This window comes from Balaenoptera borealis, assembly GCF_965194805.1.
Source record: "Balaenoptera borealis genome assembly, chromosome: 1".
Classification (NCBI taxonomy): domain Eukaryota; kingdom Metazoa; phylum Chordata; class Mammalia; order Artiodactyla; family Balaenopteridae; genus Balaenoptera; species Balaenoptera borealis.
This window is the reverse complement of record NC_138860.1, coordinates 98,097,128-98,121,543: the sequence shown is the minus strand read 5'-3', so window position 1 is coordinate 98,121,543 and position 24,416 is coordinate 98,097,128. Positions and strand designations below refer to the sequence as shown.

Genomic DNA, 24,416 nt, shown 5'->3' with positions numbered 1-24,416 from the left:
CCAGAGGTAACCTTGAAAGATCTAAGTCTCCCCAGTAATTCACAGAAATCAGGGAAGGGGGGGAGCATTGGACTTTCCACAGGACGTGGGAATTTGAGCCAATGTCATTTGAACGTCAAAGGACAAGCAACCTTAGCTGACATTGCCTTGCCAGCTGGACTAAAGCTTAACGAAACATAAAATGTATTACACACATCTGTACTACCCAGGGCCTTAGCACAGGGGTAGCACATAGTAGGGCCCAGTAATAGCACGTGAATAGTCCATGAATACCCTGGTGCAGCCCTGTAAGCTGTTAGAGTATAATGCTTGATCCGGAGTGGGGGGGGGGGGGGAGGGACACGACGACTTCTCTTCCCCTCCCCACCCCTCCTTCTCCACCCTCTGACCCATCATTAGCCCTATCCCATCAGCTCTGCGGCACGAAGGTCCTGTAAACAAGCAAGGCCCAGCGGAGACGGTGGTGGAGGAGGTCACTAAGAGTTGTGCAGAAACCACACTGCTCTGGGTCTGTTCTGCCCACCCTTACGGTGTCAAAGAGGCAAACGCTGCCTTTTGGGAAGGGGCTTCTGTTTCAAAGGGTCTGGGGAGGGGGCAGTGAGTGAGTGGGCTATCTCGGGCCCCGGAAGCTTCCTAGGACTGGCTGTAGGCTGTGTCGTGTGGGGCTCTGGTCCGCTCACAAGCATCCCTACGCCCTTCTGAGGCCGTTCCTGGAACCCCGCAGTCCAAAGGCCCTCCAGTTCCGCGGCAACCTTGCAGGAACCACGCGCCGCTCACAAGGCTAATGGCGCCACCTGGCGGTACAAAGGGCCCGGCTCGCCCCTGGAGCTTCTTCACGAGCGAGCTAGGAAAAAGGGGTGGCTTCGGCGGCCCAGTCCAGAGTGGTGACGTCATGACAGAGCGCCGTTTCTCCCCGCCTCTCCCCTGCCCGCCGGGAGCTGCCAGTACTTGACGTGGCGTCACCGCCCTCTACCCTTACTTTGCGTGCGTGTTTGCGTGCGGCGGAGGTGGTGGCGCGGGCCGGTCGGAGCTCCGCGTTGCTTGCTTCGGGTGCTCCTGTCGCTGCCGTCGCTGTCCGGCTGTCTTGGACCGCCGAGCGGACGAGGCGCCGGCCCCAGCACCTCAGCACCGGACGCGGCTCGGCGCGGGGCCCCGGCAGGAGGGTGGGCGAGCGCGTGTCGGAGGGTGCCGCGCGGGTAGGCGGGCGGGCGCCCGTAAGGGAAAGAGGCGGGGGCGGCGGGTCAGCCGCGGGCCGGGCCGGCCGGGGGATGTCGATGCCTGACGCGATGCCGCTGCCCGGTGTCGGGGAGGAGCTGAAGCAGGCCAAGGAGATTGAGGACGCCGAGAAGTACTCCTTCATGGCCACCGTCACCAAGGCGCCCAAGAAGGTGCGGGGGGCTCTGGGTGGCGGCGGGGGTCCGGGCCGGGGCCTCGCGGAAGGGGCGCGAGCGAGCCCCGGGCCCGGGTCCAGCTAGTTCGGGACTTCAGGGGCGAGGTTTGAGGGACCCGGGACGACGGAGGTGGTGTGAGGGGTGGAGGGTGAGCGGCCCCAGGCCTATCCCGAGCTGGAAAGGCAGACCCTGACCTCACTTTCCTTTGTCCCTCGGCCCAAGTCCTCCGGGATCTTTTCGAAACCCGACAGGGCCGGGCCTTAAATTTGCGGCTGACTTTTCCTGGATGAAGGGCCTCGAAGACGGGAGTGGGAGGGGGTGAACGAAGTGACCCCAGTGACCAGTCTCGGGATGAGGGTGTACGGGAAATCTCCTCTCAGGTGAGTGTGAAAATCTGATAGTGCTTCTTTGGGAGCAGTGGCCGGCTTATCCAACAACTGCGTGCGATCTTGGAGGCAAGATGAAAAAAATGCGTGGAGCTAGCTCTTTTATGCAGGTGAAAACGATGAGGGCAGCATGAAATTGAAAAGAAAACTGTGATTTTTATCTTCTGTGGTCGTCTAGTTTCGACATATTTAAGAAATTAACCTTTGGAGGTTGGTGACAGCAGATACTGTCATGGATACAGGTTGATCGTAGAGTCATGTGAATAGATCACTTAGGCATCCCTTGAGAAAGGAGCTTGGGTGGGTTGGAGGGGTGGGTGGTAAGGAACGATTGCTCATTCTTTACTGCACTTATTGAGGCAGAACAGGTTTAGTCTGTTGTGCTGTGGGTTGAGCTCAAAGGACATCCTTCTAATTCTCTTATTATGGAAGATTAAGTGGCAGCCTTTGGAGGTTTTAATCTCACCAGCTCTCTGAGTGGTGGAATTGGGATCCCTAGTGCTTTCTGAGCATTTGGTGCCAAACACATCTTGATTTTCTACATAACTGGTACCCAGTTAACAGTAGACCAGAGAACCTTTGCAGAGAGGTGACCTTTCTGAAACCAGTTAAGAACCTGGATAAATATTTCCCTCCTATATAAAGACAGAGTTTCAAGGCTATCTCTTCCTGCCGTGTTTGATGGGATGCACTGCTTGTATAAGCTGCACAAAGCAAGGTTTGCAGGAATAATTACAGTTCTTCAGGCTGAACTAGGTAAGCTGTCATAAGTGGGAGAGATGCTTTTTTTTTTTTTCTTTTAAGGAAATTAACCTACCAGTCCAGAAATCAAATGCAGGGTTGAAAAGACAGGTCACCATTGTGTTGCTTGAGCTCTGTCTTCCCACAAAATTTAGGTCTTACCAATAGAATGCCTAAAAAAACTTTGTAGAAGATCCCTTGATTCTAAGAAGTCTGACTGACCTTATTTTTAGTGCTCTCAGTTCAGCTGACTGCTTTGTTGGAGCAGTAAACCTTTGTAATCTGCACCATGTGGAGACAAAGTCACAGTCTTTATAAGCTAATGGAATATGGATAGTACCTGTGATGAGTTAGGGGAAAGAATGGGAAATCCCTGGTAACCTAATTCCCTGAACTCGTCCTCTCCCCGTTAGCCTGTTGTTTGTCTAGTTTTTCAGGGATTAGGCATCTTTTTTCTTACTTGCCTTTATTTTAGTAAGGCTTTGTTTCTGCAGGTGCCACTATTAATAAGACAAAGTTTGTATTGTAGATTGTAGACTCCATAAAGGCAGAGACTTGCGTTCACCATTGTATCCGTCGTGCCTAGCTCTGTACCTAGCATATAGTAGGTACTCAAATAGTAATTGTCCATCTGGCTAACTAGTAATTGAGATGTCTTTATGGCTGCCTACCAGGAATAAATTTTCTTCTTTTCTTCCAAGGAGAAATGTTGCTAATGTGAACTATTGTCAGGCCAAGTGCTAATGATTTTAGAGACTCATATTCCATTAGCTGAAAGGAGTGGTCTCTGCCAGGAATGTGGGAAGACCCTGTTGTAAGTTTCCATTTGCTGGTAAATGTACCCCTGTGTTTCTTATTAATCTTGCTCTTTCTGAGCTTTGTTGTTTAGTATTTACACAGCACTTTGTATTAAAGTGCTTTATGATGACTAATTACCCTTGCCCTAGTGATGATGAAAGGCATTTATCTAGCTAATGAGTTGATCGAGGACTAGTCAAGGTCACATTGCAAGTCCTAAGTAATCTGTTTTTTCATAACTTCAGCTGAATCGGACATAATGACTTAAGTCACTTTTGTACCTCTGCCATGTGTTGATAATGTGAGAAAGCATGAGCAAAGTAAGAGGAAAAAATTTTATCTTGGCATGTATTGAATGGTGTGAGAAAAGGCCTCTTCAAATAGTGCTGTCCTTTGCCTGTGAGGATTCCAGCGTGGATCTAGACCAAGTAAGCCTTGGATCATTCCAAGCCCTGAGGCCCCTCAGGAAGTGAGGACATTTCTGGTGCCAGTCGGAGGCTATAGGTTACTTCAGGGTGACCTTGATGGTCTTCAGTCAGATCAGATTCCATTGTAACTAGTGAAGTTTTATTCACTTTGGGATAGACTAGATGTCGTTCAATTAAAAGCATAGATAGCAAGATTCTTCAACTATAATCACAACTTACTCCTTTTTGTATGCCCTGGGATCTACCACAGTACTGTATAGATAATAGGACTTGTTTTGGTTTGATTCAGAGCTTGATCTGAGTGTCAAAAAGCCAACTAAGTGGGTACCACCTTGAGCAAGTGAGCTTCTGTGCCTCAGTTTCCTCATCTGCCAAATAAGTGCTTTTTGTTTGGAACAAGTGCAGATAGGTGTGTGTTGGGAGCTAAGATAGCAAAAGTGGTTTTTAAAAAGAAGTCCGTTAGCATACTTACACTCCCTGTCTTTAATGAGCATTTGAGATGGCTTATAACACAGGACACACACAATATAGATGGGAAGTCCAAACTATAGAAAAAAGGAAAAAAACATTGTTAACCCTGAGGGCTAAGACAGTGGACGAGGCTGATCATCACATGCAACTCTAAGCTTCCTAGGAGCCAGAGGATAAAAGGAATCAGAATTATAGTCTCATTAGCAGACATGGGAAATTCACACCAATTCCTCAGGGAGACAACTTCTGCTGATAGTAAGTTCTAAAGGAAATTTTCACAGGACAGTATTAATAGCTATAGTATTGAGTCTCCTGTTAAGGCTTGTTCATGACTGTCACTGGTGATTGGAATCAATCACTTTCAGATGGAATTGCCAGGAAGATTTGGAAGAGAAAAGGAGTCCTTGAGTTGTAAGGGCGGTGTACATTGTACCACAACTGAAGAGAATCCTTGTTTAATGTTGGCAGTTATCAGTCAAACCAAATAAGTCAGCTAGTTCCCCATCATAACTGGGTATTTATCCCTCTTTTTCTGCTACTTTGTGTTACAGCTGTGATATTTGTCCTTGGGCCTTTGGAAATTGACATTGTGTCAAGTTTTTTTTTTTTCATGGAGTAAACCCAAGCTTGTTGATGAAACCTCGTAAGATAGACATGTTTCTCTGGAAGGTCTGTCAGAGCATCTGTACTTTTGAACATTTGGGGTGACTTTCTAGAGTGATACATTAGGCATTTGACCTAGGATCTGTACAGTCAGACCTTTACCACCAGCACAATAGGGGAAAGGAGAAAAAGAACACAACAGAACAATTTTGGTTGTAGGATATTCTTTGTAGGATATATTTGAATAAAGCATATATAGCAGTAATTCATCAGAAGGGTCAGCTGAGACTTAGGAAGCATACCAAGTAGAGACCTAGTGGTAATGCTTAGATGTTTAGGATGATCCTCTTCTTATCAGGATTATGTTATGGCTAATTCTTGGTGCAGTTTTATAGAATTTACACCTGTACTTCTTAGATTCACTGAGAAGTGATTTGATAGGTTGACATTTCCTATCTTCTCCACATCATTAGTATCTCTTACTTCTCTTTAGAATGACTACTGTTTTAGTGCCAGTCTTTGAACAGGAGTCAGAGGTGTAAGAAGATCCTATCTCTTTTAGATTTCTCCCCAGATATTGATTACCTCTCTTTTTCTTATTTGATTCTGTTTAGTTCATTAGGCACAGTTTCCATATTACTTTGTTGTAAATTCCTTTAGATTTTTAACTTGTAACAGAAATCTGTTCATTGTCTAGATACCTTGCTGGCAAGATGATAAATGTGTACCTTTTGTTTCATCAGGAGGGTATCATTTGGATCCAGTGTGTGTTACCCAATATAATATTCTTGTAAAGTTGTTTATAAAAGATATTTTGATACATAGAATCATGTAGATCTTTAGTTGCCTGTGACTCCTAAAAGTTTACTCTGTCACCTCAAGTAGTTATAATCTGTAAATAAGCACCTTAATGCTCTCTTGGGGCTGTTATTTAAAGGAACTGGCCAATAAAGGACAATCATTTATACCTATCTGTTTCTCAAGTTTGGAAATTTGAATATTAAAATTTTATAAAGAAGGGCCAACCTTATACTGGGTGTAATAATTCAGAATACATCCCATTGTGGTGGCTCAGACGCATCCCCCTCATGTATGAAGAACAGTGCATTTGCACAGACCAGAGTTTTTTCCTGAAATCCGAGAATCCAAAGTTAAAGACAGATTCTTACCACAAATTTTCCTTCCAGTTCTTGTCAGCACTATCGGTGTCTTGCATGTGGTAAGTAGTTAAAATTCACATCGAATTGTGAATTCTATTCTGATTCTGTATTTCCCTTTGACTCATTCAGGTAGTTCTCTTGCTATCCCACTGTTGTTTGGCTGTTACCTGAGACCTCTTTAACTTCCCCCTTTTTATTCTTAAAACTGTGAGGAGGAGTAGTAGTATGATGTAAGTTAAGCACTTGATTTGTGGAGTGAGGTTTACCTTCAGCCTCTACCATCTCAAAGTTGTGTGACCTTTGGACAAGCTGGGTGACTTAACCTGTTTGAGCCTCCATTTTTTTACCTGTGAAATGAGGAATAATGATAGTCCTACAAGATTGTTGAAGAGACTAGCATTTAGTAAATACTAATTAGTGTACTTACTCCTTTATAACTAGAGTGACCATATGTCCTGGTTTACCTGGTACAATTCAGGTTTATGCCTGTTATCCCAGCATGCTAGTCAATGAGTGCCTTCTTACACTCTGAAAAGTACCCTGCTTTATTGGAATTTCAAAATATTCTCAAAGAGCCAAAACAAAGATGTTTCTATTGGAATATCTTTTCAACAGGAAATTTCCCTGACAAAAATGTTATTTTATGTAGAGCTTATGCCTGTTGAACACTAGACTATTTGTTGATTTCCAGGAAGTACATAGACAGTGGGAGAGTTTAGAGCTTGTGATAGAAATGAGATGTGTTCTACCTGACCACTCCCCCACCTCATTCCCCATAATGCACAGTGTACCCATAGAATGTGGGCGTTTGTCGGACATTGGCCTGAGTTCAGGAGTTTATTTCCTCAACCTGCAATAGTTTGGGAGTCTTTCCAAACTAGAATCTTTGAATCACATGAAACAATTCCAAAGGCTCATCTGAGCTGTGACCTTATGTTTGTATATAGTCACCCTCAGATCCCAGCCCTGTGTACTCCAACTCCCTCACACCCACTCAGGTACTGTTTCTCTCTGCTCTAAACAGCCTGCTCTTAATTACGTGGAACTGATTTTCTCTTGCAGAAATGTGTGGCCTTTGCTCCATAGCAATTACAGAGCTAGGGTGGAGCACCCTTTGCCTTTGTTAACACTCATACTGGTTTCATTTTTGTTCCTGTCTCTGTTCAGTTTTTCTAAAGGATGCAGTCAGGCGCCTTAATCTCAGAATGTATATAATGATTGGTACTGCTTAGCAATATACAGTGGGGCTTAATCATTTACTACCCAAACAGGACACAGAATAAATCAGTGTAATGAACTACTGGTGAAAGGTATTATTTGGAATGCTGGGGAGAGATTGGGAAAGCACTTTGACAGAACCACAAATCTAGGACGGCAAAGCATGTTCCTGCTTTCTTGTCTTGAAAGCCCCAATGCCTCAGCTAATGTGCCTCTGTACTTAACTTCTAGGGCTTAATGGGCTTAAAGTGTTCTCCTTTACCAGCCCAAACCAGTTCAGTTCTTTTAAAATGGACACCCTGTACTTTGTTGTGTGCTAGCAGTGAGGCTTAAACGGGAGGGGTTTGGGACTGCTCACTGTTCCATGCTGTTCATCTTGGACCTGCCTCAGGTTTAGTTCTTTACAATCTGAAGAGCTGCCCAGCTAGAGCAAGCCCTGTTGTTTATGTATTTTTGTCTCCTTTCCTGAGCCTGTGTGTGTACAGTGGCATCAGTGGAATCCCACTGCGCCTATGTGCTCAAGGTGCCAAGGAAAATGCTAATGTGCTGATCTGCAGTGTGTGCAGCTCTGTGAGCTGGATGGTGAACCGGTGAGTAGCAGAATGAAGGGGCTGAAGGCCTGGAGCAGATGAGTGTAACCCTGTTCCATTCATTTTGGCCTCCTGAATGAAGCTGTTCATACCACTGTGTTTTGAGCAATGTCAGGAGTTTGGAAGTTCTGTTTTTAATAAATGGCTCCTACTCTTCTAGTACTTATTAATTGTATTAAGGTGAACCTTTGAAGGACAGATTTCCATGGGTATTATAATGGGAATTACTTTTTCCCTTTACCCCAGGACTGGCTTGACTGCAAGTCAAAGTTTCTGGGCTATGACCTATTCCAATTATGGTTTTAGGATCCTGAAATCAAAAAGGAGACCTGTCAGGAAAGTCAATAGGACAGATTCTGCTCTGCCCTCTTTGACCACCCCACATTGTATCCTTACTCAAAGGCTTTAAGGAAAACCTTTTTGGGCTCTCATGACAGTTAGCTTTATTTTGGAGATGTAGAAAAGAGCTATTCTCTTTGAATTCTCAAAGTTCACCCCCCCACCCCCGCCTCTGTTGCTAACTTCAGAAGGGAGGTCAATAAGTAGACAAATCTGTGTGAAAGGTAGATAAATAGGTTTCTCTTTTGCCAGTGTGAGGGAATGCTCCTGAGATAGTCACTGGATTAGAGACTCCAGAACAGTGGTTCCTAATCTTTTGAGTCACAGATCCCTTTTTAAAAATCTTATAAAAATCACTGTTCTTTCCTCGGCAAAATTCAGGAGCACAAAAACTTATACTTTCAGAGGATTTGTGGGACTCCCTGAAACTCATCTCTGGATCCTGGCTTTAAAAGCCCTGATTTAGAAGGCCAGGCCTCTAAGCCATTGTATCTCTCTCCCTTACAGATCAAGAAACAGCTGAGATGAACTTGCCAGCATGCAGCTTGTCCTTGGAACAAAGCTGAGGTTGTTGGTGTTCTTTTCACCCCCCTCTTTGGGATGCTCCTCAGCTTCCCAGGAGACTCATTATCAGTGCCTTGAGGGTTCAGCTGAGGAGCTTATGCACACTGAAACCAGCGTTTCAGCAACTTTTGGGAGTTTTTGTACTATCTCAGCCCCATTGCTCTCATAGGAACTGTTGGTACCCCTAAATCTCCAGAGTTGATTCCATAGCAGTGTTTAGAATAGGGGACTCACTAGACTGAGTATCAAAACTAAACAAAATAATTTGCTCCTGTGTCTCTCAGAAATAGGTTTGATTTCAATGTAGTACTTCTCAGACTGTTTTCAAGACTGACGGTGGTATCTGAATCTTACTTTTCATTTGATTTCTCTAGACCAACAGTATTAAGGACAAGGATCATATCCCATACATATGTTTAGTATGTAGGGCCTGGTACATAATAGAATAATTGTTTACTGAGTAAAGTATTTTGAGATGCTTGTCCCTAGGAGGAAGTGAGTTGGACTCACATGGTGGCTTTGGCTCACTTTCCCCTTCAGCTGGCCAGTGTTGTTTTTCTAACTTAGACCCCCTCCCACGTGAGTGATAACGGAGTACCAAGAACTGCAGGTAAGAAATTGATGAGAATTTCTAACAGCTTCGTAGATCCCTTTATAATGCCAGAAATAGGTAAGAGAATCTTTGGGCTAAGATTTGAGAATCTTAGCCCAGTAGCATGAGAACCACAAGGCAGTAGGCCAGAAGCTTAAAGGTGTCCTTATGACATAATGGGAAGGGTAATTTGAATTTCCCACCAAGTTTTAAACCCTTAGCATTAGGGACACTGCCCACAGTTGAAACTGGTATCCTGGTTTACTCTTGATTTAAGCTTACTCTTAGGGTGTTTGAGATTTGGGGGCCAGTGATGAGTTGGACAGTTTCATTTTGGAATCTGTGTTGGAATCCTAAAAGTAATAAACAACAGCTCTGCCTGGCAGTGCTGAGCAAACTTCTGATTCTTCTCATTCTGCAACCCTGGCTGCCTCTTCTGCACCAAAGGCTGAGCTCAGTGCTCAAAAGCTATATGTGCCCTTGTCTTTGAAACACACCTTCTTCAGAGTCACAGTCTTCAGGGAACTGGGCCAGTGCTTGCCCTAATCAGGAGCTTGGGCTCTGGTTGGCACTGAGAATTCTGTGTAGGTTGTTTCCCCACAGTATGTAACCTAGGCAGGCTTCAGGGGAATGGGGGACCTCCAGAATTTTGCTGCTTTGGAAGTAGAAGTCTGTGCTTTGTAGAAATGGCAAATGTGTTCAGTTGTTCCGGTAACTAATTCAGTTTCCTGTGGGTGGCCAGGTGGCATCCAGCCTCTAATTCAGTACTTGAGTTTTTAGTGTCCAGAGCACCAGACTTCTTTGCAAGCAAGACGTGAAGATTCCCAGTGTTCAGCTCTTATAGAGAATAGCCCAGCTGGCTTGTCATGCTGGACTAGATGAATTGTGAATGTTAATTATACTGATCAATACAGTGGCCTTGGTAACAGGCTTGTAGCTGCTGTAGAATCTGTTTACTTCAGGTTTGTAACAGAGAAGAGACCAAGCTGGTTGAGAACATGGTGTTCTAAGTGTAAGTCCAAGGAAAATGCATACTGGATGGACTGACCCTATGGCACCCCTTCCCCGGGACTTCCCAGAGGGAAACATTACTCTGGTGGTGGTTTCTGTTCTTATTTGCCAGTTGAGAATTAATTGAGGTTGGAAAAGGCTTGGTTTTAAATTTGGTGGAGTAAAGAATGTTTACAAATCAGGAAGGTTAAGAAGGAGAGCACCGGGGCGGGTAGGGGGGATGAATTGGGAGATTAGGATTGACATATATACACTAATATGTATAAAATAGATAATAGGAACCCTGCTGTATAAAAAATAAAATTCAAAAATAAATTAAAAAAGGAGAGAACCTGTGTTGAGAGGCACCTCATTTCTCTAGTTTGTAATTAGGAGTGGAGAGTTGATGGGATTAGTTTCAACCCTTGCATTCAGGAGAAGGAACCCCTCCTATTTGGGGAGTAGAGGGTTCAGAATTCTGCACATTCTTTTCTGACTTCACAGGGAGGGGATTAGCTGAGCACTGGGCATGTTTGGAATGAGAGCACCTTGCCAATTTGGACAAACCCATTGTAAAAGTACAGTCTCTCTTCCTCAGACAGGCTCTTTGTCATGCTCTCCTAAACCCTTGTGGATCCATCTGAATGATTGTCTGTAGCTGATAGATGGAGTTGGTATTAAAAGCAGATTTTCTACTTCCTTGGCCTTATTTGTTTTATTTCTGTACAAGACTATCTAACTCATTTGTTCCCTGTGTTCCTTGAGTCACTTTATCAAGAGCCTGGTAAACTCCATGTGCTTGTGTTTGCTTTTTCAGATCCTGCTTAGATTGTCTCAGATCAGTCCTCCTCATGGAGTGGGAAGGAATAAAAGCTAGGGAGCTAGCTAGGGAGTCACCTAGGGAGCTTTTTCAAAATATTCGTAACCGGGTCCCTAACCTAGACCTACTTAATCAGAATGGGGAGGGGTTGAGAGTAAGGGGCAGGTGGAAAATGGGATGGTATCTGCATTTTGGAACAGCTTTCTCAGCTAAACTTGAGAGAGCCCAGATTTAGAACCACTCTTTTAGATTATCTAGCAAGGCTAGCCAAAATTGTTGTGAAATCTGCTATTTGGATGGTAATGCAGCCACCACCTATCTCGGATGACTTTGGCCATGAGGGAAATCTTGTGCCCCATAAAAGAGGTCCTGAAAATAGCCTATACTTACTCTTCTTTTCCAAGGTATACAGAGTAAGCCATAACCAGAAATCATGCATCCCTGTCAACTCAAGGTTGAGCATCTACTGTGTCCCTGGACCTGTGCTGGCCACTTAGGGTACATCAGTGAACAAGACAAAGGTCCATATCTATCCTGTGGCATTTACATTCTTATGAGGTTATTATTTGGGTCATGTGAGTCTGGTGTAGTGGTCCCGACTATTTGGAGTTTAGAGCCCTATCAGAGCTGTGCTTATCTTCCAGAAAAATTACATATATGTAACAATTTGCATATAAGGGGGAGTTGGCAGCCTGAAGCCCATCTATGGATCCCAGGCTAAAAACCTAGACAGTTTGCTTGCCTAGAATTGATTAATGTCGTGATTGGGATAAAGCAAGGTCATGAGTTTGGGTGTATGGGCATTTTATCTCCTAGCAGGACTGGGTTGTGGTTTCTTCATCTGTGTAGCCAAGGCAATTTGCCAAGAACTCAAGGGTGTCTCTAGAAAAAGTATAAGGAATGGCTAGACCTCCACTAAACCAATAGCATTTCTTTAGTCTGTGTTCTCTTTGAAATGTCAAGAATGATTTTGACTCTCTGTCCCCATCTCTAGTTTCTGGTTGGCTGAGCTTCTTGGACTCAATAGATTAAAAATCAGGTCAGAATATGAGAATTTCCTTAACATGATAATTTATATTGTGAATTCCTGGATTAATATAGTAAAATTATAAAGATCATGAGAGGACTTTTTAGTGAAATTGTGGCTTCAAAACATAGAAAATCACAGAAGGAGTTGATTGAGGGACTGAGGAAATAGCCAAAGAGTAAAGATCAGAGAGAGATGATAGGAAAAAACGGGCAGAGCTCAGAAAGACAGTTAACTAAGCTGGTAAGCCAGGTAGCCAGGAGAGCAGTTTCCTCCTTAAGCCAAAGTGAATAGATGTGAGACCCAGACAAAAGATTCCTTTTTAGTCCTGAAGGGGTCTGTCACTATTGCTTTATTATCAAATAGACGTTAGGGTAAAAAGGGGATGGCAGATAAGGCTTTGCTTTATTTATACCAATATTAGTATGTCTCTATCCCTAGAAAAGTTGGTGTTTGACTTGAATGAATGACAGAACCATTCCTCAGAGTTAGTACAGTGTGTAACATGTACTACAGAAATATGAATGAAATTTCATCTGGGGCAACAGGAGAAAGAATTATGTAGAAAAGACACAGCCAGATTTAGAGATTGGAGCACAACGAGCTTGCAGAGTTCTATGCCAGTTCTACCTTTACCTCCCTGAAATCTGGCCTTTAGTATAACCACAGGCCAAGACCTCTTGAGGTGGTCTTTACAGGGATATTCTTGTTTCTCTGCCTAAGTCTAAGGAGAACTTTCCAGACCCACATTGAGGGGTTGCTGAATAAGTGCTGTACTCAAGGCCTTCCAGGCCAAACTTCTATGAATTCAGAGCCCATTAGAGAACAGTGCTCACAGTCCTCCCCAGAGGGGCCAGGAGGCTCTAGATGGTTCCAGTTGTAACTGCTCTCCAGCATATGGAAAAACTATTTTGCTGTGAAACCTTACAACCTGCTATTTAATATAAAAGACATCTCATTGTTTGCTCAATGATGCATTAAAGTCAAAGCTACCTAATCTAGTAGAATATAATCATACGACCAATTATCTTTATTTTCTATTTCTAAAGAAGCCCTTTAAAATGATCAAAGGAATTTCGGACCTCACTTCCTGGGTCTGTTTAGATTTATTTTGAGGTTCTGTTCAGCTTATGAAGCTATATAGTTAAAACCTACTATTGAGTTTTTGGGAAAATTCTACTGTTCTTAAAAACCATATAGCCAGGATTTTTTTCTTTGTTCATTAAATGAGTACTTTATATAATGTCTACCATGGATATGAAACCAAGATTCAGTTTATAATCACATAATAATGTGATTCATAATAATCACATATTATGTCAGTTAAGTCCAGAATACTTCAATAAAATTAATAACCTTACAAGAACTTTTTTTTTAGTTGTAGCAGAGTCAGAGAAGTGGTACCAGAAAGTAGGAAAGCATCAATGACAAAATGTATCTTTATCTAAAAATTTTACTGGGAGGTTCCCAAATTTACTTATAGCTCACTTTGAATTGGAAAAATCCAACCTCACTAGATCTTTCAGACATGTTATAAAGTGCAAGTAAGTGACTTGAAGTGGGTAGTGTTTGAGTGGTACACCACAGTTGAGAAAGGAACCTAGTAGAATGTTCTCAATTTAAGGGCATGTTCTCTAATTATACTAAGTGTTAGTGTGTGAAAGAAAAGTTCCCCCATCACTGTTCTGCACAGGATAAATAAACGCTGATAAAAAGCACACTTAAAATATATTTTTTGCTGCATGTTTTAAAGCATCGTCATATCTTATGAAAATAGCCAGCAGGTTTCCAAGATAACCAGAAAAAAAAAAATCATTGGTCAGTTTTAACCATACCAAATTGAAAACCTCTGTGTATAAGTAAATACAGGTGGAGTTTTTTTTTTTTTAAGAAAACGTTTTTAATCTTACAGTACAGTACCTTGAAAAGTACAGTAGTACAGTACAGCAGCTGGCATACAGGGGCTGGCATTGAGTGAACAGGCAAGAAGAGTTACCGACTGGAGGAGGGAGAGGAGGTGGGAGATGGGAGAGCTGAAGGATCGTCAGCAACAGGAGACAGAGGGCAAACTGCAATTTCACTCAAATGCCTGACGTTGATGGCACAGGTTCTGGTTCCTTGCTAGATACAATTCTATCTACCCTCTTGAAAAAACAATCCAGTGATGTCTGGGTAGTAGCTCTTTTTTTTCTCATCATAGGTAACACGGTAGCACTGGATTGCATTCTGAACATTCTGAAGGCTGCTGCAACCTTTGTGTACCATTCTGTGTTCGGGTCCTGTGCCTCAAAAACTAACAGTGCCTCGTCAAATAAAGGAAGTTCCCTTGCCATTTCCTGGGTTGTGAATCTCTTTGGTTCTTCAGTTACTTCTTCCTCTTGTCGCTCCACTCTCTCAATTATTTTCACTTTTGTTTCCATCGTTATTGCTTGGCTCTTCTTAGCAGTACCAGCTACCTCACTGCTACTTTTACACTTGCTTCTGGACATCCAGGGCTTGAAATAAAGATACTGTACTACTGTACTTTATACAGTACTATACAGTAAAGTACACAAAAGCACAACCACTGGTAGGGGATGCACAACGTTTGCCAGACATGTGAACTAACTTGCGTGATTGGACAAGCAAACACGTTCACATCTTTGAAAGTTGGCAACTTGAAGGTTTGTATGTAGGGGACTTACTATATTTTTTTAAGAGGCTCTGAAAGACTAGGGACACTAAGGATTGGAAGGTTTAAGAGTATCTAAAATTTAAATATTAAATCTTTCACATGAACTTTTCCTCCTTACATGAAAGGTACTAAATAAATTACATTTAACTGTCCTACTTACATATTTTTTAAAAGATCAGATATTTCTCATTTAAAAGAAAGCAGAAATTATTTAAAATATGAGCAGTAGGGATTTCTCTGGCGGTCCAGCGTTTAAGACTCCGAGCTTCCACTGCAGGGGGTGCGGGTTCGGTCCCTGGTTGGGGAACTAAGATCCTGTATGCCGTGAGGTGCGGCCAAAAAAAAAAAGGGTAGAGGGGTAAAGGATAAACTCTATATCCAATCCAAATTACATTAAAACCCAAATATAAAATATCAACAGAAGGGGCATTCTCCTAAAAGGAAGTAAATACTCACTGTTGGGAGAAATCTACGTCATAAGGTATTTTCTTGCTTTGATACAGCTAAAAAAATAAAAATAAATTTCATGTCTAAAATTTTAGGCTTATATAGTTACAAATATGTAATTCTACTTTATAGGTAGTTCAACTAGGGGAAATAAATTAGCACAATCATTTGAATTGGTTTACATACCAGGTGGAGTTTTTAAATTGCTTTTGATTCCAATGGGAAGCTCTGGGGTCATTTCTTTCATCGTAGTAAAGTGTCAGGATTAGATTGCTTGTACATTCTCCTCCTCCCTAGTCCATCCCCAAAAGACAGTTGAAGCATATGCCAGAGTGGAGCTTTTTGCTTCCACAGTGTTTGGGCTCTCCTATTCTCTCTTCACCCTTTCCAAGTCTAAGGAGCAGTATCTCTCAGTGGCAATTCATTGGCAACTTAATATTACTTTTCTTTGCATCATTTTCACTTCTCCCAAAACCAGTCTGGATTTTGGAACTGAGAGTTCTTTTCCCTCCCCAAAGCTCACCATGTTCAACTGATACTGTAAGTCAGAAAGCTTTAGTGCAATAGTAGACTGTTCTGTAAACTAACCCCTTGAAAATAAAGGGGAACGCTGCTGTTTCCCCCAGCCTGTTACAAAAGAAGGATAATAGTACTGTTTTTGTAGGGGGGTTTTTTGTTTTTGTTTTGTTTTTTGCTTACTGGGTTTGTTGTTGTTGTTGTTAATCTTAATGTTGGTAGCAAATTGCCTTGAGCGAGTTACTTAACTCCCACCCCTGTTCTGTTTTGTCATCTGTGAAGGGTAGATCCAGCAGTCAAAGGATTCCAGAATGTTTTGAAAATACAAATCCTCTATAAGAAAATCTTAGCCACGGCCACTAATGTTGAAGCAGGTGCTTAAACTAGAAAGTCATAGAAATCTAGGCATTCAGGACCTTGGTTTTCACCATGCTAGCAAGTGTGGATTTCAAACTGCTAATCAGCTTTAAGTAAAAAATCCTAATTGAGTGCTCTCCGGTGGTTTTACCTGTTCTTTGTATGCCAAGATTTAAACAAAAATGGTTTGAAAAACATTTAGATCAGTGATATTCTAGCAGTGTTACTGGTAAAATTGCTGAATAACTTTTCCTATACAAGAGTTGATTTTGGCTTTTGGTTTACCATACAGCCAAAAGCAAGAGACCTTTATCCTTGCTCATCTGTCCACTTTACTCATTAGAATATGGCTAATCAGAAAGTCATAGATCAGGAAAACCCAAACTTTTGTCTTCAGGTCTGGGAGGCAGAGAGAATAGGGGGATTGTACTGTATTCATTCTGGAACAACAGGTAGCTCTTATTTTTCAATAGCTCCGAAGAAGTTTCAGCCTACAATTTCTTTCAACCAGCTTGTTTCTTATAGGCTATCTAAGGTCATTATTTTATACTGAGACTTATCTAAAATTGAACGTAAACACCTCAAGTTAGAACGTCAAGAAGGATGGCAAATACTGCCTCTCTAGAATGAAAAATACAATTATGTTTTATTTATTTATTTATTGGCTGTGTTGGGTCTTAGTTGCTGCGCGCGGGCTTTCGCTAGTTGTGGCAAATGGGAGCTACTCTTTGTTGTGGTGCGCGTGCTTCTCATTGTGGTAGCTTCTTTTGTTGCTGAGCACGGGCTCTAGGCACGCGGGCTTCAGTAGTTGTGGCGCACAGGCTTAGTTGCTCCATGGCATGTGGGATCTTCCCGGACCAGGGCTCGAACCCATGTCCCCTGCACTGGCAGGTGGATTCTTAACCACTGCACCACCAGGGAAGTCCCTACAATCATGTTTTTGATGTGACTGATTATCTTTGATAGAGTCTTGTCCATGTATTAGAAGCTTAATATTTTGTGTTTTGTTTTTAAGAGCTGTGGAAACTAAAGCTTGCTGCAGCTGGTCTTTAAAGTGGTTTCACCTTGTCCTTTGAACTTGAAAATATCCAGTCTAACTACAGAATGGATTCTGAAGAGTCCCATTGGCCCACTTATCTTTGGAAGCAATACCTGTTACTACATAGTATTTAACATTAGGTCTTTAAAGTCAGATAATGTTATTTAATATTGAGTTTTGATGGCTTTTTCCTCCCTTGAGCCTGTACTTGATGGGAAGCAGTGGATGGTGACTAAAAAAAATGTCTCATTAACCTTTGTTGAGTATTAGTCTAGGGTTCTGAATGCTGACCCTCGTGGACTCAGCTGCTACTTATTGGGAGCTACTTGTATTTCTTCTGCCATATCACAGGTGGGATTCACTCACTCAAGTGAGTATGTAAAGAGGGTTTAAATTTCAAAGATGTAATTGGCTTTCAAGTTTATTTAAGCTAGACTTCCAGATCAAGGAAGGAAGAATTGTTCTTACAACATCTCCAATCTTGTTCCAACTTGATAGGCTAAGAAATTACACAGATGGCATTTACTCAGTCTATGTGGCCACCTTCCAAAATGCCAGACTCCATCTTCCTTCTAGAGCTATCCACTGATTACTTGCTTTCAGTGTTAACTTTTCTTCTCACAGCAATTTGTTTGAAGAATACAGATTTGCCTAATTTGTAAGCAGTTGACAAGTTTTCATCTTAAAGAATATCCCAGCATACTTTGCAGTAAGGTTTGCAAGTTTAACATCTTGTGAGCTTCACTTAAAATCAGTATTGGCTTTAAAGAGGACTGCGAATTAAGGCTAATGACTTTTTATTACAAACATGTAAGGTTTGTATATATGTGTAACCAGGCTTGGTCTTTCCCGACATTCAAGAATTGTTGATTCTTGTACTCTCTGAACCAATACAAAGTGATTTCCAAGTGAAAAAAAAAAACAAGGTGCAGAATATTTTAGCATGCTACCTTTTGAGTAAGAGGGAAAATAAGAATATAAATACATATTTGCTTTTCCTACCTCAAAAAATGAACATAAGAAGGCTAAACCAGAAACTAATGAAAACAGGGGAGAGTGGAACAGAGTTGGGGGGATAGGAATGGAAATGAGACTTCTCTGAGTATACCTTTAAAATTGTTGAGATGTGTTTTATAAAACATGTCAAAAAATAAAATTAAGAGAAGAAAAAGGAAATCTTAAAATTGCATATAAACAGAAACAAATGAACCTAACTACGTATCAGGAAGATTACACAATCACACCCAGAAAAAAGTACTTTGACTCTGCATACTCTTTGTGAAATATATTCTAAGGAAAAAAAGAACTTCAATGAAATATTGACACTTCACTGCATAGATTATTGTTAATAATAATATTAGTCTTGTAATTTTGAAATTATTTTATGTGTAGTATAGACTAAAGCAAATAAGTAAATATTGTATTGCTATTAGAGACCAAGATTGTCACCATAAAAAAAAGATACAAATAGGAAAATTAAAAGTTTAAGAAATGGTAATGTTAAATTTGAAATAGAAGTATCAAAATGAACTCATGAGTAAAACAAAAAAGATTAATTTCTCTCTCTACTGAAAGAACTTAGAAGCACTGACACCTCTTATAGCAATAGGCAGACATTATATCCAGATTTTAGTTTCTAAATACCTTTCCCCGCTGAAAGAAATCAGGGCTCCCTGGAGAAATGACTGATTCTAGGTCTGAAGCAGAGGAAGAACAAGATGAGCCTGGTATATCTTCTTTTGTTGGAAAGAAAGGAATCATTTAAATGGGATCATGTCAAAAGAACAGAAGAGTCAGCTTAAAGGAGGCTCCCAGTGGCCCTGTTTGGGACAATTGGAGCATTCAGTGCACTCATATAATTGAGTGTAACATATTGGATAAATAAAATATGAATGACATGTAAAAAAAAAAAAAGTGAAAGAGAAAGAAGAAAAGCTTTTCTTTACATGCCAGCCTAATCTATGTGGAAAGAATGATAGGAATCATGATTCTATAAACCCCCCTCCTCCCCAGTATAATTGGCTCAGGCAAGGATTATGAACAGATGGTAAAGTCACTAAGGAACAGGACATTCACAGGCTGACAAGGATCACCCCACAAATTAACCTTTACTTGCAAAGGAGAAAATATTCCTTTCAAAGACTGATGTTCGTCACTTTAACCAAGGGTTTCAGGTTAGTGTCCCCAGTAGTGGAACAACCTGACTTTATGTGCCTCCTGATACGCTGCGAAGTAAAGTATACAACACCAACTATGAAATATTCTTGCCAAATTTTAACCTCTTTCTAACCAACCCCCAAAACTGAACATCCAGTTCACAGGAAGGAAACAGTCTGAAAAATTCAAAATATGGGAGATTCTATAAGGCAACTGGCTTGGACTCTGGGAGGAAAAGTCAGTATCACAGAGCGGGGTGGGTCAGGGACGGGGGCAGGTGGGAAGCAGGAGAACTCTTCTAGATTAGCAGAGACTAAAAGAACATAACAACCAAATGCATTTAGTGAACCTTGATTCCATCCTGGGTTGGAAGAGTCGGGTTTACAACTATGAAGGATATACTTGAGAAAAATTAAGTAAATTTGAATACAGACTGGATATTTGATGATACAGAACTGTTGTTAATGTTCTTAAGTATTATAATGTTATAGTGGTTCTGTAGAAGAATATCTGTTAGAAGATGCACTCTGAAGAATTTACTATGAATTTTTATATTTGGAAATTTTTTTTGCAGGACTGTTTGAAAGTATGCATGTGTTTGTATGTATATATAGAGAGAAAGAAACCTAATATGGAAAATGGAAAGCTTCAATCTAGGTGGAGGGTATACAAATGTTCATTATATTATTTTAATTTTTTTATGTTGAAAATCATCATAATAAAGTTAGAAAAATAAATAGAAAGTGCAACTGGTGCTGGGGGGTGCGGCGGGGGGAACTTTGGTGTATCAGTAAAGTCATGGGTATGTTCTAAGAACCTAGATTTCTTCAGTCACCTGTACAAAAAACAGCAACGAAAAAAAAAAAACAACCCTAGAGTTAATGATAATTCAGTGTCAGGAGAAAAAGAAGAATGACTGGAATGTTTTCATATAATATTGGTAGACGGATTGAGGACGAGGAACGTTGGGACTGGCCAGGCAATTGGACAGGTAGATAGCTAAATAGGCATTGAAACATAGTCCGGTTGCATGTTATGTTCTGTTGTAATTTGTGGTTTTCAAAAGATTAGGAAGGCTTTCCTCCTACTTGTTGCCATTTTTTTAAACCTCTTAATTTTACCTCTAGTTGGCAGTTGGAGGCCTAGATCACTCATTTTCACTAGAGCACTTTAGGAGATAATAGAAAACCAATGAAGTGTGCTCTCTGATACGAAGAGAGGGGGGGCAGCTGATAAGGGTAAAACCACTCTTTGGCAGAGTTTTTCAAGCTTTATGTTCCTTCCTCACCACTTAAGTGACTCAGCAGTGTGGGCCCTGGTTTTGCCACACCCCTTGCTTCCACCAACATTGAAGAAAGATCAAGTTGAGTCCCATTTTGAAAGGAGTGTTTCTTCTGACAGTGGAATTGGATTCTAGCAGTGTGTGTGTGTGTGTGTGTTATATCCTGTTACTGTTGAGACACAGCCCGGTGGAGTGAGGGAGGGAGATGTGTGCTGTGATTAGATTGCCTACCCCCTCCCTCTAGAAACTCAGGCCCCATCTGGGGAAACTGAGAACTTAAGAAATTTGAGACTGGGAAGGAGGACAGTGAGCAGCCAAAACCTGCCGAGTCTCAGAAGACTGGTTTCTGCACCAGGGAATGGAAGAAGTGACTGGAGGTGGCTCTGGATTCGACTCTGTGGCCTGAGATTGATTCCCTTGAGATAAGCTGTTTTCTGTTGGTGTACCTGCGGGCCACGAGTTGAGAAAGGGATGCCTTTCATCTTTGGGAAATTTCTTTTGCCTGATTGAAAGTCTGAAATAGTTCTTATACCAAGAAGTTGGTGTTTATTGATAACTGCTTCTTTGGATTCATCTGAAATGGGAATCAGACTGATCAGTGGTAAGTATCAAAAAAAGGTCTTGGACTTTTTTTATGCTGACAGCCATACTCTCTTCATTTCCTCTGAAAAAAGAGCAGGTGAGAGTAGAATCTGTGGAAGAAAGAATAAATTAGCCAGAAGATGTGTGAAAAGGGGATTAGAAAAGATGTGGTAGGAGTCCTGGAAGGAGTCCATAGATCTTTTCATAGATCTTCCATAGATCTTTCCTGAAATAGCACTGAGTACTTAGTTGGTGCCTACTAGATGTATTGACTAAAGGAAAGTAATACTCTGAATATTATCCTGATCACCCTCCACGGGCCATAGTGTCATAGCGGAATTCTGGTGGCTGTTAATTCTCTGATTTAGGACCTAGAAGCCAAAATTGGGTGGGACCTTGGAAGGAAGTGTAATTAAGCTACTTAATCTGAGTAGATAGACCATGTGTTTGTGGAAGTAAACTTCTCAGCTTCTGATGGTAAAAAATATCAATTAAGATCAACTAAACAAGTAGTATACGACTGTTTTTCTTCTCTGGAGTCTTATAGCTGTTATCGATTGACTATGATTCCTTCTTCTTGCTAAGTTCTGTAGAGCAATTCTTTTAGCTCACTCTGTCACTAGACTTAGAACTAGGTGGTAGATGTACCATAGGCCAAATTGTTTCTTCAGTAGAGCTTTTTGTACCATTCTCAGTATCACGTAGAAGAGTCAACCATTGTACCCACCAAGCTATTTTAAAAGGTGCTCTAAAATAGCACATAAAATTGGCCTGACATTTAATTGAGTCGCTAAGGCACAGCAAGTACACTTCTGTATTTGGATGTGCTATTTGCAGAATGGGTCAATCTGATATTCTAACCTTTCTCATATATGATTGATATTAGTTCAAGAACAGAACACTGGTGGAAATTCCCTGGCGGTCCAGTGGTTAGGACTCAGTGCTTTCACTGCCGTGGGCCCGGGTTCAATCCCTGGTGGAGGAACTAAGATCCTGCAAGCCATGCGGCTCGGCCAAAAAAATAGAACACTGGTGTGTTTGTTGTGGGTAAGGCTGTTTATATGGGGTGGTGAGTATTGAAACACAGAATAGTTCTTTAACATAGGACTTTTTGATTTTCAGATCCTTTTTGGACTTCAACTATCTTCTTTTCCCTCCTCCTCATCCCCATCCTACATCACATTAGACCTGGCATTCCTTACAGCTCTAGATTTGAAGAAACATGAAAGCATACCAATTAAGACTTAATAATGATTGGAAGAAATCATGGTAAATAGGAAGTAATGTAAACAGAATGACTTTGTAGTCATTTTTTGTATTTTGTTTTCAACTAACTGACCATGTTTCGCTTAAGTACAGCGAGTCCAACCCAATTAGAAGGCTATTATTGAGATCTGGCTTCACTAGAGAGAAAACTTGTGATATCTGTAAATTGCTTTTGGCAACACTGTTTATTTACAATGTGAAGGTGAACAACACTCCAGGAGGTACTTCACCAAGGAGAAGACAGAGCTACTAGCTATGAAGAGAGCCAGTGGAGCTAGCAGACCTGATGGAAACTAGCAGAGAAGCTGCATTTCACAGCAGCAGTTATTGATATAGGTTCTCTTCTGCAAGTAGTTTGGGGTGGGAGAGAAGACAAGGTTATCATGTATCTTTGTGTAGCTGAATCATTTTATTTATAAGCATTGAGGTTATCAAAATGCTGCAAGAATAGACAACGACCCATTTATGTCATGGCCTGAGTTAACTCTCTGCCCACCTCAAATATGGACCATATTCATTATCTGAGAGATGAGGTGCTGCAGTGATTAGTAAGCTTCTTGCAGCAGTCTTGCAACAGTCTCATATTTTTAGATGGGAAAGATTTTGCTAAGCTTTAGACTACTGAAGCCTAATCCCATTCTACAGGGTGGGATTATGACTCTTAGTTCTTAGGTTGCTAAAGAAATACATTTCTGTCTTGACACAGCAGGCTGTCTATATTTTTTATTTAAAAAAGCTGCAAATGTTATTGCATTTCCCTTCCCCACCCTTCCTACCCCCAGGTAGGTGGTGTCTGGGAATATACCCAGAACCTTTGGGGAAAAAAAAAGATGAACAGGGAGGGAATCGTAAGAGTCATTAGAGGAGAGCAACTTCCAAATAGGCTGCCTAGGCCAGGAGCAAGGAAGCTGATGGAGGAAGAGCTGCCTCTGGAGAGTGTTAAACGGTGTTGATGGTCTCTTGACTTTTTTTCTGCCACCAAAATAACTGCATATTGGGTTGAAAGTCATTACCTTGGTCCTGGATTAATCTCTTCAGTAAATCTAGCTTTGCTGACTGCAGAAGTCATGTGAACATACAGTGGGAAATCCTATCTAGAAGGGCAGATGCTGACTTGTGGCCACTTCAATAAATGGTTTTGGTTTGTTTTGGGTTTGAAAGGCAGTTGTCTTTTTGACATTTAAGCTAATTAAAGTTTTAGCACCTAAACTAAGAAAGCTGCTTCTTCAGGTGTACGAAGATACTTGTTAATCAAGTTCAGGTGTAGTGTTTGTGGTTTAGCTTGAATCTTTATTATTTACTTATTTATTTTTGAAATTCGATTGATTTGATCTTATAGAAGAAAGAAATTTGAAAGGTTCACTCATTCTACAAATAATTATTGAATGCTTCCTATGTGCAAGACCCTGGTCTAGATGCCAGGATATGTAGCTCTCTTTCCCTTCCATTCCTTTAGGATCTATCCTTAGACTTAAAAATACAGTCTGTGGACTCTGCCTCCTCTGTATTTCACAAAGTAACCTAAAGAAAAACTGCCCAGTTGGATGTTAAGCCAAGGTAGGTTTAAAATGAAAGTACACTGAAGTTTTTCTTTCAGGACTGCTGCCCAGTAGTATTATCTATGACATCAGTATTCTCTGCTTTGATTCTTGGTGTAAAAACACAAGTCTGTGTTTTCTTGATTACTGCTTCATTACCTGTAGAATCCTACTAATTCAGTAATCGCCTTGCTCATATTAGCTGCCTGTGCCTAGGCTGCACAGTGCCTGATTCTTACACTGCCACCAGATGCTACCCTAGCTGGAGGGTACATATGACAGAGGAGGGGAATGTTTAGCAGCTGTAACTAATGGGCGTTTTACTATTCCTGGCTTCAAAATGCCTATAACCCGGTTGCTAGCATTATGGAGAGAAGATTTTAATCTGTAATAGGTTACATTTCCAGATATTATTTGCTGAAAACTTAGCTTAATGAATT

The 24,416-nt window shown here is 41.3% G+C and overlaps 1 protein-coding gene and 1 long non-coding RNA gene across 4 annotated transcripts in view; one reads left to right on the top strand and one right to left on the bottom strand.

Moving 5' to 3' along the window:
• Positions 1–975: 975 nt before the first annotated feature.
• Positions 976–24,416, top strand: part of AHCYL1 (adenosylhomocysteinase like 1) — a gene marked incomplete at its 3' end in the record, with an annotated part of 39,543 nt that continues 16,102 nt past the window's right edge. The window contains exon 1 of one of the 3 annotated variants that reach the window (XM_082404215.1): positions 976–1,388. In XM_082404215.1, the coding sequence (XP_082260341.1) occupies positions 1,269–1,388 (120 nt within the window). In that variant the 5' untranslated portion in view covers positions 976–1,268. Of the gene's footprint in view, positions 1,389–21,068; positions 21,192–24,416 lie in introns of those variants that run through there. The other 2 variants (XM_082404214.1, XM_082404216.1) reach the window with 2 other exon arrangements.
• Positions 3,079–20,742, bottom strand: LOC309634306. Its single transcript, XR_014247963.1, has 2 exons — positions 18,796–20,742; positions 3,079–15,295 (listed from the first exon to the last, which is right to left on the bottom strand). It is a non-coding gene; the product is annotated as an uncharacterized lncRNA (long non-coding RNA).